Source organism: Anolis carolinensis, chromosome 4, assembly GCF_035594765.1.
Source record: "Anolis carolinensis isolate JA03-04 chromosome 4, rAnoCar3.1.pri, whole genome shotgun sequence".
NCBI lineage: Eukaryota > Metazoa > Chordata > Lepidosauria > Squamata > Dactyloidae > Anolis > Anolis carolinensis.
The window spans coordinates 57,873,534-57,892,654 of record NC_085844.1 but is presented as its reverse complement, the minus strand read 5'-3'; the positions used below and the strand labels follow the sequence as shown (position 1 = coordinate 57,892,654).

At 40.2% G+C, this 19,121-nt stretch overlaps 1 protein-coding gene across 1 annotated transcript in view; it reads left to right on the top strand.

Annotated features, from left to right (window-relative positions):
- The first annotated feature begins 610 nt into the window (after positions 1 to 610).
- Positions 611 to 19,121, top strand: part of colec12 (collectin subfamily member 12) — a 95,850-nt gene continuing 77,339 nt past the window's right edge. The window contains exon 1 of the mRNA XM_008108650.3: positions 611 to 1,163. Coding sequence (XP_008106857.2) covers positions 1,157 to 1,163 — 7 coding nt within the window. The 5' untranslated portion in view covers positions 611 to 1,156. The remainder of the gene's footprint in view (positions 1,164 to 19,121) is intronic.

The window sequence follows — 19,121 nt, the reverse complement described above, 5'->3', positions numbered from 1 at the left end:
TGTAGCAATCCAAAGGGCAACCTATCATGGGATTTTCTGAGGCTTAGGGTGTGTGGTTTGCCCAAGATCATGGAGTGAGTCTCCATAGCTAAGTGCGGAGTTGAACCCCAGTGTTTAGAATCACAGTCCAGTGCTCAAACCACTGCACTATGCTGACTCTTGTCATTAGATTATTTAATCTGAATTTGAAGAAGTGGCTACTTTAGCTTATTTTTTTTCTATTTCATGGTGCAGATTTAAGTTGGGAAGTGTCTTGATTTTACTCTTTAAAAGTTTTTTTTTATGTGATAGTTATCATTTATTGGCTAACACCCTCAAGTTTTTCTCCCACTGCCTTGGTTTCTAACCAATAGGAGCCTGGTCACTTTGGGCAATGACAAGTTTTTCCAGACTTGGACCAAAGAGCTGGCACATAACCCCTCTTCTCCTTCATATATTCTCTCTGGCCTGAAGAGAAGAGAAAACTAACCCGGAGGTCTCAGCGCCAACCATTTCTGCCTCCCACAAGCAGGCCTCCTTAGGAGAGGTCCCACTGCCAGAAAGGGGAGTCAGTCAACCCCATGCAGGAAAGGCAGGCGGGCTCAGGGAAAGTGGGATTTGTTTTGCAGGCGTGTTGTCCCACCTCAGTTGGAGGGGTTGAGAGGCTCTGTGGTTTCTAGTGGGAAGGAGCAAGCCTTCAGAGCAGCTTTCTTTTCTCTTCTTCCGACCTTCCTCGGAGGGTTTATGCTTACAGCCCCTTCCCTGCATCACTTTACAACCCAACTTGTGAAAGAGGAGGGAGAAACTGGGGGTGAAGAGGGGGGAGTGAGTCAAACTGCTGAGAAGAAGTGTAGAGCCAGCAGCTTTCTTTCCTTTCCAAGCAGAGCACATACAGAGAGAGGAGAGGAGGGGTCCAAGTTGGTCTTGTGAGTCCAAGCAGCTCAGGACGGTGAAAACTTCAAACCCTTTGACAGAGAGAGAGAGGGAGGGAGGGAGGGAGGCAGAGAGAGAGGAAGAGGTGCTGCCACCAACCAGCCAAAACCTCCATCCTTCTCTCCCGCGGAGGCTCCAGCATGGAAGTCCACTAAAACAGCTCGGTGCCACAGGAGGAAACTTTCCTTTCCCTTCTTCCTGCGCTTGAAAGTTTTCCTATGCGGCTGCCTCGTCTTGTGCCAACATGAAAGGTAAGCCGGAGATGGGACACGGGTCTCTGCAATGGAAAGTATTTGGGGAAAGAGTTGGATTGTGCAAAATGCCTGCATCTTGTCAGTAGAGAACATGCGGCTCTCCAAGAGTTTCGCTGTCTGAGTTTGGATTTCTGCTTCAAACTTATGGATGAAAGCTGCTGCCATTTGTTCGGAGTTGAAGTTTCTTGCGTGTTGTTTACAGGTTTCCTTCTTCCAAGAGACCCATATACCCGTTTTCTGCCTTGCCCAGCACATACTTCTTGACCACCTATCTTTTTAAAAATCACCTCCTCCTTTTCTCTCTCTCCCAGTCCTCCTTCAGTTTTTTTTTCCAAAGAGAGCAATGGGGGGAAGAGGTTTGCCAGGATTTCGTGATGTTCTTCGTGTTGCTTCTCAACATCTGGCAATGATTAGGTTCCAGTAGAGGCTTTAACTGGCTTGTGAAATATATTTGGCATTTTTCTTTCTTCCCCCTTCATGATCTATAGGCTGGGGGGAAAAATGGTATTTGCATTTCATGCCTTACAAGTTGGAATTTAAAGTCTCTCTCTTTGGAATCACTCTTTGGCATGAAATGTGTTGGAGAGCCAAGTGAGGTCTCATAGCTGGGGACCACTTGGTGCCATTTATTATTTGTGTTGTCGAAGGCTTTCATGGCTGGAATCACTGGGTTGCTGTGAGTTTTCCGGGCTGCATGGCCATGTTCCAGAAGCATTCTGGAACATGGCCATACAACCTGGAAAACTCACAGCAACCCATTAGTTATTTATTTAGGTAAAGGTTTTCTGCTTACATTACTTTTAGTCATGTCCGACTCTTGGGGTTTGTGCTCATCTCCATTTCTAAGCCAAAGAGCCGGCGTTGTTCATAGACTCCTCCAAGATTATGTGGCCGGCATGACTGCATGGAGCGTTGTTAACTTCCCATTGGAGTGGTATCTATTCATCTACTCACATTTGCATGTTTTCAAACTGCTCAGGTTGGCAGAAGCTGAGGCCAACTGTAGGAGCTCACCTCACTCCTCGGATTCAAACTGCCAACCCTTCAATCAGCAAATTCAACAGCTCAGCAATTTAACCCATTGTGCCACCAGAGGCTCCATTTATTTATTTACCATACTTGTATCCTACCTTTCTCAACCCTGAAGGGGACTCAAGGTGGCCTTACAAAGGCAACAATTCAATGCCGCATGTATATATACCTCAATGAATAAACAAAAACATTAAAACCAACCAATTAAAAACATAACATTAAAACAAGAATTAAATCACATAATCAAGATCATATTCTAGGGCCACTCAAAGTCATCATTAAATTAATTTATAGTCCATTATTGCACTGCTCTCTTTATGGACCAAAAGCCTGATCCCAAAGCCATAGTTTCAGTTCCTTTCTGAATGCCAGGAGGGAAGGGGACCATCTAATTTCACTGGGGAAGGAGTTCCACAGACGAGGGACCACCACTAGGAAGGCCCTGTCTCTTGACCCCACCAGTCACGCTTGCGAGGGGGGTGGAACCAAGAACAGGGCCTCCCCTGATGATCTTTGCCTAGAGGGAGATACGTTCGGACAGGTAAGCTGGGCCAGAACCGTTTAGGGCAGTGGTTCTCAACCTGGGGTCTCCAGATGTTTTTGGCCTACATTTTCTGGGAGTCGAAGGCCAAAAACACCTGGGGATCCCAGGATGAGAACCACTGGTTTAGGGCTTTATAGGCTAAAGCAAGCACTTTGAATTTAAGTGACTTAAAGAATTGATGTCTAACTTACTGGGGCTATAGCACAGTAAAAGTGAGAGTTACTATTTTGCAATTGGTTTCTTATTAATGAAAAGTTAAGAGTTGGAGTAAGTTCAGAGCCCTATACACCAGGGAATGAGGCATCAAAGGATGTTTAGGAAGGAGTTGTGAACTTGCCAAAGAAGGTATTTCTGTAGCCACAGAAATCTAAGTAGAGAATATTATGACAGGATTTATGATGGTACTAGTTTATTGCTGGCAAGGTGCTATTAGGTCCTGTGTGCCAAAAGGGTGGTAAATATTGTGATAGTTGTTTCCAGAAAGCATAAAGAACACTATGCGGTCATGAATATAACTTGCCAGAGAGGCAGCCTATAGGGGAAAGTTTTGTGTTAGATTGAGCCCACACACATCTGAAAATAATTTCTGAATATTTTCTGGTAAGGAGGGCTGAAACAGGAATTATTAGCAATTACCACGAGTTTATCTGCACAGTCACATGGCTCGTATGGCCAGTGCTCTGGACTGGTGTATCAAGGTTCTAGTTGTCAATAAGAAAACTAAGCATTGGGTTGCTGTGAGTTTTCCAGGCTGTATGGCCATGTTCAAAAAGATTTTTTTCCTGTCATTTCACCTGCATCTATGGCAGGCATCCTCAGATTGTGAGGCATGTTGGAAACTAGTCAAGTGGGGTTTATATATCTGTGGACTGTCCCGGGTGGGAGAAACATACATACGTTTTTAGGGTAATGTCCCATCACCCCAGTTTCTGAATAAGAAATCCATACAAAAGATTTAATTCCACAAATAATTTAGGTTTAGTGTGCATCTATACAGTAGAATAAATGCAATTTGACACCACTTTAACTGCCATGGTTCAATGCTATGCAATCATTGGAGTTGTAATTTTACAATGTATTTAGCCTTCTCCCCCAAATTGTGCAGGAGTCTCATCAAATTGCAAATCCCAGGATTAAGCCATGGTAGTGATGTCAGACTGCATTAGTCCTACAGTGTAGATACACATGTACATAGTTTGCAAACATGCTTTGTTTTATATGTTGTGGAAGGCTTTCATGGCCAGAATTACTGGGTTGCTGTGAGTTTTCCGAGCTGTACAGCCATGTTCCAGAAGCATTCTTTTCTGACGTTTTGCCTGCATTTATGGCAGGCATCCTCAGAGGTTATTAGGTATGTTGGAAACTAGTCATGTGGGGTTTATATATCTATGGAATGTCCAGAATGGGAGAAAGAACTCAAATCTGTTTGAAGCAGGTCGAATGCTTCAATTGGCCACCTTGATTAGAACTGAATAACCTTTCAGCTTCAAGGTCTGGCTGCTTAGCTATTCAATGCTAATCAAGGTGGCCAATTGAAACATTCACACCTGTCCCAAAAAAAACAAGAGTTCTTTATGTGCTTTATGGCAACCCCGTGGATGCCATAGGGTTTCCTTAGAGAAAAAGTAGCCGGAAATAGTTTTAACCAATTCCTTCCTCTGAAATATTTCCTACAGTACTTGTCTTCATAGGGCTCTTCCACACAGCCATATAATCCAGAATATCAAGGCAGAACATCCCACAATATCTGCTTTGAGCTGGGTTATCTGAGTCCACACTGCCATATATTCCAGTTGAAAGCAGATAATATGGGATTTTATTCAGCTGTGTGGAAGGGGCCATAGTCAATGTGTTGTCAAAGGCTTTTATGGCCGGAATCACAGGGTTGTTGTGTGTTTTCCGGGCTGTATGGACATGTTCCAGAAGTATTCTCTACTGATGCTTCGCCCACATCTATGTATACCTCACAACCTCTGAGGATGCCTGCCATAATGTGAACGAAACGTCAGGAGATAATACTTATGGAACATGGCCATACAGCCCGGAAAACACACAACAACCTTGGGCCATAGTCAGTTTTTCATCCAAGTACTAACAGGGACTGACCCTGCATAGCTTCCAAGATCAGACAGGACTTTGTGCTTTTGATGTATTTATGCCCTAGTCTATCTATTAATAAAATGTAGAACCCAAACAATCCTTTTTCTAAATTGTGAAGTGTAGAAACAGGGGTTTTCTTTTTATAGGTCATGCATTAGGTCACATGGAGATTTTCACATTGTAAAATAGTGACATTTCCCTCACCAATGATTAGTGATATCTGCAAGTGACAATTTGCTTGATAAATTGACATGGAATGTAAATTGCAGCTGTCATTGAATAACTATAGTTGTTTTAATTTTTCGACAGCTGTGATTTCTGTGTTGCTTTTTTATGTCCCTGGAATATTTGAAGTCAAAGGCTCAGGCTGATAAAGTTAATCAATGCCATTGTAAAAATCTGCCAAAGATAGAGGCTAGAGGTGGTGATTCAGTACATTATCTGTATGTTCTCAGTCTCACAATGGGTCAAAGTTACTGTCTTTTCCTGTAAGATATTTAACAATCATCTTGGACTGGTTTTGCAGGAATACATTATAAGACTAATAAAATGAAATCTTTGAGTCGGAGAGTTCATAAAGTAACGTCCTTAAGTGAAAATCCCAATTAAACTGGTTATGAAGATGATAAAGAGTGGCAAATCAGTTTCAGATTTTGTGTTTTACAGTTGCATTTTCAAAACACAGATTTGGCTTTCTATGCGTTACGTTTTAATCTCCTCCAGACAAAAACCTTGGAGCACTTAAGTTGAGCAAAGTCACATGTTCCTTTCATGAATAGCAATAGAGTTGACCTGCAGCATGCAGCAAACAGCTGTCTCTGTTCCTCCATCTACTTCCCCCTGAGAACTGAGGTCTATCAAAATAATTACATCATTAGAGATTTACAAAATTATACAGTGTGTTCCATTGCTTGAGTTTTAATGTTCCATGTTTTCTGTTACTTTAATTTTAATACTGTGTGTCAAAGCTCTGGGATGACCTGACTGTAAGGCCAGATCAAGACATTTTACAGGAACAAATTAGAACCACCTCCCCAGTCTATACCTGGATGCCAACTGGATTGGCAATTAGCTATTTCTACCTCATTTGAAGCAAAAGAGTAGATCAAGGGAACCTGAACAGGCCCTGTGACTATATAGTTTTGTCTCTCCAATAGATGGCAGTGGTTGAGAGACTGGGCCCCATCTACACTACATCTAGAATCCTTTCTGACCAAAGTCTGGAATAAAAATAGTTTAAATATCTAATCAGAATCTCAACTAAAACTTCCAAAGCTTAGTTTAGTTTAATATAGTTGTATAATCTTGTATATTTCGAGTACCATATATGTATTTGCCATAACATATACTGTATTATATACAGTAGAGTCTCACTTATCCAATGTAAATGGGCCAGCAAAATGTTGGATAAGCGAATATGTTGGATAATAAGGAGGGATTAAGGAAAAGCCTATCAAACATCAAATTAGGTTATGATTTTAAAAATTAAGCACCAAAACATCATGTTATACAACAAATTTGACAGAAAAAGTAGTTCAATACGCAGTAATGCTATGTAGTAATTATTGTATTTACGAATTTAGCACCAAAATATCATGATGTATTGAACACATGGACTCCAAAAATGTGTTGGATAATACAGAACATTGGATAAGCGAGTGTTGGATAAATGAGACTCCACTGTATGTATATATTTTGTATTTTAGCGGGATAATTTATTTTGCAATGATATTGAATAGTTTCATGTTTTGTTTCGGTTCCATTCTTTGTGTGTGTGTGTGTGTGTGTGTGTGTATACTATATGTTTTAGATTCCCTCCTGTCATTTCGCAAACAGGTGAAAACTTGGCTTTGGGAGCAAGCATTTGGCCCAGCATAATTATCTGTGCAGCATAGTTGGAATTAGCTTTGGGTATGATTATCTGAATATCTGACTTTGGATCTATACACGATAGTCATCTAATGTTTACATATGTTGTTTTAATGTTGTTTTAAATTGTTGCTTAATTGTTTTAATTGTCGTTGTTGTCCAGGCATGAAATAATACCATTCATGTAAGCCCCTCTGAGTCCCTTTCAGGGTGAGAAGAGTGGAATATAAATGTCGTACATAAATAAATACACTGCCATATAATGCAGTGTGAAACTGCATTATATGGTCAGTGTAGGCTCATATAACACAGTTTAACTGCATTGAACAGCATTATGTGAGTTTATACTGACCATATAATGTAGTTTCAAACTGCATCATACAATCAATCTAGACTCATAATGCAACTGAACTGCATTGAACTACATATGAACCATATAATGCGATTTGAAACTGTATTATATGTTATTATAGATTACGCCTCAGAAGAGTTGAGAAGTTGCTGCCATTATTCCTCAGCAAAGAGTTGTGGCATTCTGCTTAATGGTAGGGAGGCCCTGATTTGGAACTATAATACATGTCAAAATCAGTGGACAGTTCAGTGAATCTCATTTTTTCATGTCAGGAGTGACTTGAGAAACTGCAAGTCGCTTCTGGTGTGAGAGAATTTGCTATGTGCAAGGACGTTGCCAGGAGACGCCCGGATGTCTGATGTTTTACCATCTTTGTGGGAGGCTTCTCTCATGTCCCCACATGGAGCAGAAGCTGACAGAGGGAGCTCATCCATGCTCTCCCTGGGTTGGATTCGAACTGGCAACCTTTAGGTCAGCAACCCAACCTTCAAGTCAGCAGTCTCCCAGAACAAGGATTTAACCCATTGTGCTGTCGGGGGTTCCATACATGAAGTGACTCACTATAAAATGTCTTATTTGTGAAATATATGTTGCTTTTATATTTGTGTAGGGATCTGTCACCTTAGAATGAAAAAAGAGAATCACCACAAAAATATATCCAAATAATGCAGACAATCTAGTCTGCTTTTGGTCAGTGTTAAAAGTATTACACATATGTATTCAACAGCATCTCTCCAGCATAACCTTGTTTGCCACATTACAGACTTTTCCCCAGTTAATTTCATGTCTGATTTTTAATAAATCTAGAAGAATCATGAATGAAAAGCATACTATTTTCACTATCCATCAAAATATGTCTTTAGATTCTGTCTTGGATGAAGGCCAAGGATCACTGGGCTGTGGGGTGAGGATCACCAAATATAACAAATTTGCAAATGGTTATCAACTTGTGTGTGTGTCAGGACTGACTTGAGGAACTGCAAGTCGCTTCTGGTGTGAGAGAACATTGCCCAGGGAACACCTGGATGTTTAATATTTTTCAGGGCCATAACCAGAAAAAAATGGGGGGGGGGGGTTTAAAGTTTTTTTAGTGAATCATGAAAAGTAGTTCCGTAACGCAAAATAATGTATAAATCAAGCTCCATTGATAAACTTCAGTGGACACTGAAGTTTGGTTAACCAGTTTAAATTCATGAGTAAACCAGGTTTTTAAAAAAAAAACTTGAAAAGTTTTTTTGGGGGGGTTGAACCCCTAACCCCCCCCCCTCCCTTGGCTACAGCCCTTTTTACCATCCTTGTTGGAGGCTTCTCTCATGTCCCTATATGGAGCTGGAGCTGACAGAGGGAGCTCATCTGCACCTTCCCCGGGTTGGATTCGAATCAGCAACCTTCAAGTCAGAAACCCAACCTTCAAGTCAACAGTTTGCTGGCACAAGGGTTTAACCCATTGCGCCACCGCGGGCTCCTGAAAACCAAGGATGATAGTATGATATAGAATGCAAAGTATCATCATACTTCTCCAAAAGTATTGTCAATTTAAATAGGTAGCTATAAAACAGTGAAGTAATGAAGAACTTTTAAGTATGCTCATTTGAATATAAAAAAGAATGTTACCAGAAGGGAGAGCTGTGTGTTGGTTCCTGGGGGGAAAAAATGAGAAAAGAATGGTGATTAAATCATGATGAAATGTGCTTAAATAATTGGGACTCATATTAATATCTCCCAAAGGGAGTGTGGGATGGGATGGATTATTATAATCTTCAGTTTATATGTTCATCTGTTTCAATAAAAAGACAGTTCTGCAATGCATGTCTTTTTATCATTGTGAAATACTATCATGGAAGCAAATGGGAATCTCCCCTACAGAATCAACACCTCTTTGTGTGCAATAGAGCTTGCCTACCATGCACTTAATTAACATTTCCTTCAAAACCCAAAAAGGAAGATGCCTCTTGTGCTACTTTAGCAGAATTTCCCCTTGTTAATTTACTCCATTTAGTTTTCCTCCTGACTTATCCTTAATTTACATGCCCAGAATGAAAACCAACTTTGTCCTTGACTGTGTTAATCAATTGTGTCCTCTCTTCTTTTTTAAAAAAATATTCACATTATTGTATTATGTTAAACTGCTATTCAATTTACGGTGAGTTTTTCTGGCTGGCAGGCAGTGCAATGTTACAGAAGCTTTACTAAGCTAACTGTAAAACTACCATCAGGACTACCTTCTTTGCATTAAAGGCTCTAACATTTACCAGCACCACTTTCTGGTAAATATATCCACATGAACTTGGTTGGGATGTAAGCAGTTAATGAAGCATACAAAGAATCCATGAAATGTAATAATAAATGTTTCATAATATGGGGGAAATTGGTCTAAGGCCCCAGCCAGATGTTATTTCCTGAATTTGGTATGGGAGTAGGAGTTTCAGATTAAAAGCAGGAATGGTTCAGAAGATCTAAGCTATAGGTGAAAACAATATTCTGCCAGTATTCTTCCAGGCCAACTTTGATGGAGGCCTTTGCCATCTGCCCACCCCTGAGGGGAGTAAGGTTCTCAAACGCAAGGGAAAGAGACCCTTCTTCAGCGGACCCAGATCTCTGGAATGCATTGCCACCTGGGATCCATCAGACCACATTATTACAAGCTTTGAGGAAAACCCTGAAAACTCTTGTGTGTGTGTTTTAGTGCTTTATTGATTGTGTTTTTATGAATCATTCAGGTTTACCAGTTACAGCTAAGTTTTGGGTTGGATTTTATTACCGTGCTGGATAGATCTTTATTACTGTTGCTGATTATTATTGTTCACTGGTTTTAGTATTTTTTTCCTGATGGAATATTATATGGGATTTTATGTCAGCTACTTCGGAGGGGCTTTTAGCCTCAAAGGTTTCTATGAGATGTTGTAAATAAATGAGAATAACTGATGCTAATGAAAGGTAATGTGTTATTGTTAACTGCTGTCAAGCTGACTTCAGCCTATGGTGATCCCATGAATGTTGTTGTTCATTCACTCAGTTGTTTACAACTCTTCATGTCCTCATGGACCAGTCCACGCCAGAGCTCCCTGTTGGCTATCACCACCCCCAGTTCCTTCAAGGTCAAGCCAGTCACTTCAAGGATACCGTCCATCCATCTTGCCCCGGCATCATTGTCTTCTCCAAGCTTTCCTGTCTTCTCATGATGTGGCCAAAATACTTCAACTTTGCCCCTAATATCCTTCCCTCTAGTGAGCAGCCGAGCATTATTTCCTGGAGGATGGACTGGTTGGATCTTCTTGCGGTCCAAGGCACTCTTAGGATTTTCCTCGAGCAGCAAAGTTCAAAAGCATCTATCTTCCTTCGCTCAGCCTTCCTTATGGTCCCGCTCTCGCATCTATAGGTTACCATGGAAAATACCATGAATGAGAGACCTTCAAATCATGCTGTTATCCAGAACCCTGCCCAGATATTACAAAATGAGGGCTGTGGCTATCTTGACTGGGTCTATAGATCTGGAATTGTTTGGATATTGCACTCTTTCTATGAGTAAATAAAGCTAGCTCTAGGTCTGGAGGTAACTGATTGAAAAGTACACACAGGCAAATAGCAGAGTTTTCATTTCAAATCAGGAAGGCTTTTATGTTGAAGCTCAGTAGCAAAAATGGAAACAACTCTACAAAAATCATGTTCTCTCTTATTCTCAGCAAATTTCTCCAATGTAGAACTCTCTCCCCAACATGCATCAATGATCAGCAATGACACCAACACACCAATCAACACACAACATGTTGGCTTTTCTAATTTTGTTCAAGACTCAGCCAATCACATATGGTATTGCATCATCCCTGTAGCTTTGGCATTACCTTATGATTGCATGAGACACTCAAACTTGCCTTGTCATCTTGATCTAGCAATTAGCTACCTGGACATTCTGTCGCACTTGGTTCCCCGCCAAATACTGACAAGAATGAGGTTTACCTCTTTTCCTACTACCTTCTATCTTATCATCTTTACTAGTGAGTCATGACTTTTCAAGATATGTCCAAACTATGACAGAATCAATTCAGTCATCTTGTCTTCTAAGGAGAGTTCAGGCCTAATTTGCTCTAGGATCAACTTGTTTGTCCTTTTGGCAGTCCAGGGTATATCCACAAATCTCTCCTCCAACACCATATCTCAAATAAGTGAATTCATTTCCTATGAGCCTTCTTCCCTGTTCCACTTTCGCAATAGAAATTGGAAATATAATGTGTGCAAACTTGATACTTGGTCTCTCTAACACCTTTTCAGAAAGTAATTTCTGACCACACTTCAAATGTCAAGTACAGGGGTCCCCAAACTAAGGCCTGTGGGCCAAATGTAGCCCTCCAAGATCATTTACCTGTCCTTCGCTCTGAACTTTAGAGTTAGGGCTACCCTAAGTATGAAACTACTTGAAGGCACACAGCGACAACAATCCTAATTAACTTGATTATCTCATCAGCCAAAAGCAGGGCCACACTTCCCATTGAAACACTGGTAAGTTTATTTTAAATATTGTATTGTTCTTTTATATATATATTCCTGCACTACAAATTAGATATATGCAGTGTGCATAGGAAGTAGTTAATGTTTTTTCAAACTAGTCTGGCCCCTCAACTGCCTGAGGGACTGTGAACTGGTCCTCGGCTTTAAAAGTTTGAGGACCACTGGTCAAGCATCTTTTGAGATCTTTCCCTCAAGATCTTTCCCTCAATCAATCTTTGCTAATGTTGAATTTTTGTAGATTTTTTAAAGATTTTGATTCATATATCCCTTTGTCATGATGTGCCTCATTTACATTCAAACACAGATATCATCATACACAGAGTTATTGAATCAAAACCTAAATACACAATTCCAGTAAGTCAGAGTTCATGTTCTGATGTCAAACAAGCCAGTAAGTAACAGTGTAAATAATTGTAAGACAGAATCCAAAGTACAGTAGAGTCTCACTTATCCAACATTCTGGATAATCCAACACATTTTTGTAGTCAATGTTTTCAATATATCATGATATTTTAGTGCTAAATTCGTAAATACAGTAATTACTACATAGCATTAATGTGTAATGAACTACTTTTTCTGTCAAATTTGTTGTATAACATGTTTTGGTGCTTAATATGTAAAATCATAACCTATTTTGATGTTTAATAGGCTTTTTCTTAATCTCTCCTTATTATCCAACATATTCACTTATCCAACATTCTGCCAGCCCGTTTATGTTGGATAAGTGAGACTCTACTGTACTTAAGTCTAGTTCCAGTCCAGAGTTTTCTAAGCCAGTCATACAATGAGTTCACGATAACACAATCCAAGAAGACGTCTCCAGCACAAGACTTCGAACTCGAGAGTTTTTATGCTAAGGCCACAGGTGTTGCTTATGGATAGCATGTTTCTCAGCTAACCTAGCAGACCTGCGTAAATGAGCTTGCTCTCTGTTAAACTGCACATGAGAAGGAGCAGTTAACCAATCAACAGATTGCCCTGAAATGCTGGCTTCTGCTTGATCCTTCTGTTAGGACAGTAGTTCCCAACCTTTGGGTCTCCAGGTGTTTTGGACTGCAACTCCCAGAAATCCCAGCCAGCTTACCAGCTGTTAAAAATGGTGGGAGCTGAGGTCCAAAACGCCTGGAGGACCAAAGGTTAGGAGCCACTGTGTTAGGACATGGTGGCTACTGCTAAGGGTTCTCCTTCTGCAACTACTTCACTTTCCTGTGCAGGCTGCTGTAAGCTATTGGTCCAACCTCTCATCCTTGCTGTTAGAACTGACCAGGCCACCCACATCATTTTTGCTGATCACTGTGCTCCTTCTCTTTATATCAACAATTTCCCCCACTTTATTCAGTGCAAACACCAACATTTCTCTATTTTCCTGTGACTACTACCTGTACTTGGCCATATTGGAGAATACAGTATCTGTTTTAAAAGATAGATCTTCATTGTATTTCTTCATTGAGCTGACTTAATTTTATTTCCACAATTGCTATAATTTTTAACATATCACAAACACATGCCCAGTTGGGATTCCACAACCTAATACTAGCACATTTTCTCCTGTCCTTTTAATTCTTTACATTCCTCTTTGCTTTGTACTGAAGCAGACTTCCCTAACCATGCGCCCTCCAGATTTATGGGATTACAACTCATAAACTCTCCAGCCAGCAGGACTTTCGTCATGCTAGCAGCGAATACAATCCAACATTTTTGGATGGCACCAAGTGGGAAAAGGCTTTACCAAAACCATTTTCTCTTCTGTGTGTTGCAGCTTTCATAAGAGATTGTTTTTTGTAGTCTTGCTGAAACATGCTACCCAGGCTGTGCACTTTTATACTAGGCACAGCTTTGTAAGAAAGAAACTCAATGCATTGCTGTGGTCCTGATCAGTCCATTGCTATGTCAGAGCCAATCCAAATCTCTTCCTAGGAAGCCTAATTCAAATCACTCAGGTTTACTAGTTAGCAAATCATGTGATCGACAGGCTCTAAATCCTTGATGAATGCTTCTACTGTACTTGCAAAATATTTGCCCCTCAGGTGACAATTTCTTTTGTGTCACCCCTGATTTGATATTGTCTTGGTACCATCTTGCGATATCTGCATATCCACCCTCTGTGAATCGTGACCTGCCTGATTTTCCATATCTTGACCTTTCGTCCTTTGATCTCCAGAAGTGATGGATAGTCTGTGAAGAAGCTTAGAGTACTTCCAAGGTTCATAGCAGCCTAGGATGAAGTGCTCTGAATTGACAGGCCTCACATTGTGCAGTTGCCTCTGGAATTGCGTCTTTGAAATCCGGATGTAATCCTCTTTGGCACTAATCCCCTTGAATGACTTGTGTAGGTAATCGCACAATTGTTTGTTGATTTTTTTTGATGAATACATTGTAGATAGTTACATGGAAAAATAACAAACCTGCTGTCAAAAATATGTCATGAGAATGATACTATGAGTCATGCATAAAACTCTTTTGAAATATGTGTGATACAAATTACCAGCTATCAAAATGCACAACACCCAAAAATGTTTTGATTTTGCCATTTTTGAATCGCAGTGAACCACACACAACCAATTGTAAATAAAAATTGATTTGGAAAAATAAACAAATTCTACTTTCAAGCATACTATTGATAAAAATCAAATGTGATATTACACATATCAGTTCAAATTGTATCTTTGATTTTTGATTTTTTAAAATACAGTAGAGTCTTGCTTGTCCAACATTAATAGGCCAACAAAACACTGGATTAGCGAAAATGTTGGACAATAAGGAGGGATTAAGGAAAAACCTATTAAATGTGAAATTATGTTAGGATTTTACAAATTAAGCACCAAAACATCATGTTTTACAACAAATCGACAGAAAAGGCAGTTCAACACATGGTAATGTTATCTAATAATTACTGTTTTTACAAATTTAGCACCAAAACATAGCAACGTATTGAAAACATTGACTACAAAAACACTGACTACTAAAAGACAGACTGCGTTGGATAATATAGAATGTTGGATAAGCGAAAGTATGGGCTTTATTTGCAAATCTGGTTGCTGATACTTGTAGGTTTGGAATGCAAGAGGAAACGGTTAATTACAGATAATACATATTCTCCTTGATGTCTAGTTTACAAGATTAATTCTTGTAGATGTATGTTGTAAACCCCCCTTCCCTGAACATTGATGGTGGTTGTAGGTGTGTTATAAAGAGCCACACTTGGTCTTATTCTGAATAATTTTTTATGAAATACATTACTGGATTACAATTTCTATTTAGTGCCAAATGGATTACAGCTCTATTTTACATGTGCAAAAATGACATTCATAAAATTTAATAGCAAGGTTGTAACAGTCCCATTGAAATCATGGTAGGCTCCAGTGAACCCAGAGTTCTGACTGAATGCCAGAGAAAGAAGTTGAAACTATATAGGTGTGAACAGTTCGGCCCAAAACTCCTGTTCATACAATACTCAAGACAATAATGCCAAAGTAGAAAATATAACATATTACTCTATGGAAGTACTTCCTAAGGCAGCGGCTCTCAACTTGTGGGTCTCAACCCCTTTGGGGGTTTAACTATGCTTTCACAGGGGTCGCCTAAGGCCATCAAAAACACATATTTCTGATGGTCTTAGGAACTGAGACACCGCTCTTTTATGTGTCTCTAAGTCTCTTACAAATTGGCATGGAGCAAAGTGGTGTGGAGCAAGACCCTCCGGGGATCCCTCTGCGAATCCCTCTGGATCACAAGCCTAATCCCCGCCCGATCCCGGGAGAGGCGGCAGGGCATTAGGCAAGGCGCGACTTCCTCCTGGGACCTGGGGAGGGTGGGGGGAAAGGGCTCCAGAAGCGGAAGAACTGGGCCAATCACCGTAGAGGCTACACCTCCCGCCGGGCCTGGCACCCCCTATATATGTATGTATATGGTAGGTGGGTTCGGAATCTTTTACACAAGTGTTGTACTGTCAGTGTTTAAGCCTGCCTGGTAATCATGGCCTCTCCTCAGAACATTTTTCTCTTTCAATCCTGATTCTTGTGAAATAAGAGGTAGAAATACTTTATACACCCATCATCACTAGTTTCATGTCACGAGAATTTTTCCAAAAGTTCACTGGATGACAGTTATGTACCCTGCGTACTCTTTGCATGATCTACATACATGTCTTCAAACAGGTTCCCCTACTAGGTATTGGCTACAAATGACTGGTGGAAGGCAGTGACTGTAATCTTATCAAAGGAAAAGCCCAACTCAGTACACATTGCCTGAAGAAGTATAGCACAGTACTCTCCCATCACCCAAGCCAAGAGACATGAGTACCTAAAGTCAATCAAAGTATTTTGGGGTTGTTGTATGTCTTTCGGGCTGTGTGGCCATGTTCCAGAAGTATTCTCTCCTGACGTTTTGCCCACATAGGTTGTGAGGATGCCTGCCATAGATGTGGGCGAAACGTCAGGAGAGAATACTTCTGGAACATGGCCACACAGCCCGAAAGAAATACAACAACCCTATGATCCCGGCCATGAAAGCCTTCGACAACACATCAAAGTATTTTGGTCCATGAGTCAGAAAGACTCATAAGTGCCTCTCTATTTCCATGATGATGAAACTATTACAACAACAAGAACCATAGTGAATTAAATAAAAAACCATTTGGTGATCCATCATGACACCTCAGACCTGATGCTTGAAGCATCCACCTCATTCTGCTTGAGGAGACAAGCAGAGACATGTACACTATATGAGAAACTAATTACCCCTAACAGCAGACCTCATGGTAAAATAATCTGATGATATGCAAGGAGTGCTGAAAATCATCTTTTCATATAGTAATTCTAGATGCCTGTGTGCCCCACTGTAAAAATATGGATAACTATCCTGTGATTAATGGCCACCACTATCCACTCTGAGCATAGCATTTCTGGTGAATGCTAACAAAAATTAAATATGTGCCATTCTACAATACTACTATAATACAGCCAGCTATATAAGCATCTTTTACAGTCTCTTGTAGTAAAGCATGATTCTTTTACATGCTCCCCATATGCTTAGACCTATCTTTAAATATCGTAAAAATCACGATATTTCAGAACAATAACAAAAAGATGTGGCACCTTGAAGACTAATAAATTTCATTTGGCATCAGTTTTCATGGTTTGCACCTGATTAAGTGGGCTGGAATCCCTGAAAGCCGTTGCCAAATAAAACTTGTTAGTCTTTAAGGTATCGTAAGATTCTTACACTGCAAAAGATTAAAAGGCCTTGCCCTTTCAATGTTTTCAGGATATAATTAACTTAAGATCTGACCCCAAGGAAGCACAGTAAACGCAAAACAAACAGAGAACATGGGCAACATGGGAACTTTAAACAGGTCTCTAAATTCAGTGTATATGTTTATTTATTACATGTGCATATATTTTCTTCAATTCCCAATTTATCCTCACAGCAAGCTTGTGAGATGTATTTAGGACAGAGAGAAGGAAGGAAGATGAGACAAAATTGGTCACAGATTTCTAGGGATTTGAATTCAGTTATTCCCGTTTTTAGTTCAACATTTTTACGATACACTGGTGTACTCAGCATATGCAATATTCGTTCGATATATGTTGATTATGGACAGTAAATTGATATTTTATTTATGATTTGTTCTATTCTAAAGAATTAACACCATGCATTAACCAATAACATTGATGAGGTCATGCAGGGTGATTTGCCAGGCTCCATGGCAAATTGCGACAGCAGGGCAATCCCAACGCCCCGTCTTGCCAGCAGCGATGCTTACCCACCACACGTGGGGAAGCACCACCATGCGGTTTTCCCCCACGCTGGCCCCATGGTTCCTAATGGAACACCAGAAGCCTCCCATGTTTTGAGCACAGCACCGTAGGACCCTTGCACCCCAGTTCACTGATGAAGCCCTGCCAGAAGTTAACCTATGTCATGTGATAGGCAGCATGGGGCTCCATCAATCACCTGTGCTTCAAGCATCCTAGGATGCTTGTAGCAAACTGTGTAATGAAGTCCTAAGTGTCCAGTCCTAAATTTTAGTACCTATGGAATCCAATAGTATACAAAGAAAAATGTGTCTGATGTCATGAGCAAAATCAGGACATATTTATTTATTTATTTATTTATTATTTAAACTTATATGCCGCCACTCCCCTAGGGCTTGGGGCGGCTTACAAGAAAGGCTAAAATCTAACAATTTAAAAACATCTTTAAAATATCTTTAAAAAACATCTTAAAAACAACTCCCCCAGGGCTCGGAGTGGCTTACAAAAACAGCTAAAATCTAAGCAATTTAAAAACAGCAATAGCAGAGATCAAAAGCCTGCCAAAACAGGTGTGTCTTACATGCCCTGCGGAAGACTGATAAGTCCCACAAGGCACGAACTTCAGGCAGCAGAGTGTTCCAGAGTGATGGCACCACTGATGTAAAAGCTCTACGTCTATTTACTGTTAGGCTCAAGGTCTTAAAACTTGGAACTTCCAATAGATCTTGGTCCTCCGAACGGAGGGATCTCTGGGGTTGGTAAGGGGTGAGGCGGTCCCTCAGGTACATTGGCCCTAGACCATGTAAGGCCTTAAAGGTAAGCACCATCACTTTGAAAGTGATCTGGTGCTCAATTGGTAACCAGTGCAGCTGTAGTAGGATTGGTGTTATATGACATCTCATCGGGACTCCCACATATGTCTGTGGAGTCAGCTGACAGTAGTAGTCCTTCATGTAACATATAACAAATTGATGGAATTAGTTGCCAAAAAAGATGATTAACTGTAGAATAGAAAATGTTAAAGATTAAACTATAGAAGATAGATTTGACAATGGAATTCAGGCATAATACTGTTTTGAGAGCCCCTCTTTTGAATTTGAATGCTATACAGTTTTGGGAATACAAAGAGTCCAAATGTCTTTCCCTAAAACTTACCAAAGTCTATCTTTCCTTGTTACTTACTTATTTGTCAATCATAACAGATAGGAAGTCTTGCTGGAGGCATCAAAGTAAGGAATCTCTCTTGCATCTTCTCTCAGATTTGTGTACTTCGATGAAATTTAATCTAAGCATAGTCCTGACTATATGGCTGCTAACACCATATTCAAGTTGTGTTATTCCAACTAACATTTCATTGGAGACAGTTGGAGACAGTACGAGACTAGCTGAACTTAAATATTAAATATATTATTATTGTTATTCATTGACATTTGTAATTAGGAAGTTACTTTCAGCAAAAGGAAAATCAAGTGATTGTGTCTCTTTTGTTGGTGCTACCATTATATATTATATGGGTCTACGCTGATGATATAATGCAATTCCAAACTGCATTATATGTAGGCTTGTGCATTTCAGTGGAACCTCTATCTGTTTCCGTTTTTGTGGTGGCAGGTAGCCGGATAGCTGTTTTTTTTACCGGAGCTGGAAAATAAGGCCAAATCCGGCCCATTGGCAGCAATTGGAAGGGGGGGGGGGTCCCCTTCCTATCATTTGAGGCAATATCATTGAGTCTCCACTTCCAGATAATCTGGGATAAAAAAATAATCTGGGATCAGATCCTGGGATATACAATAGTG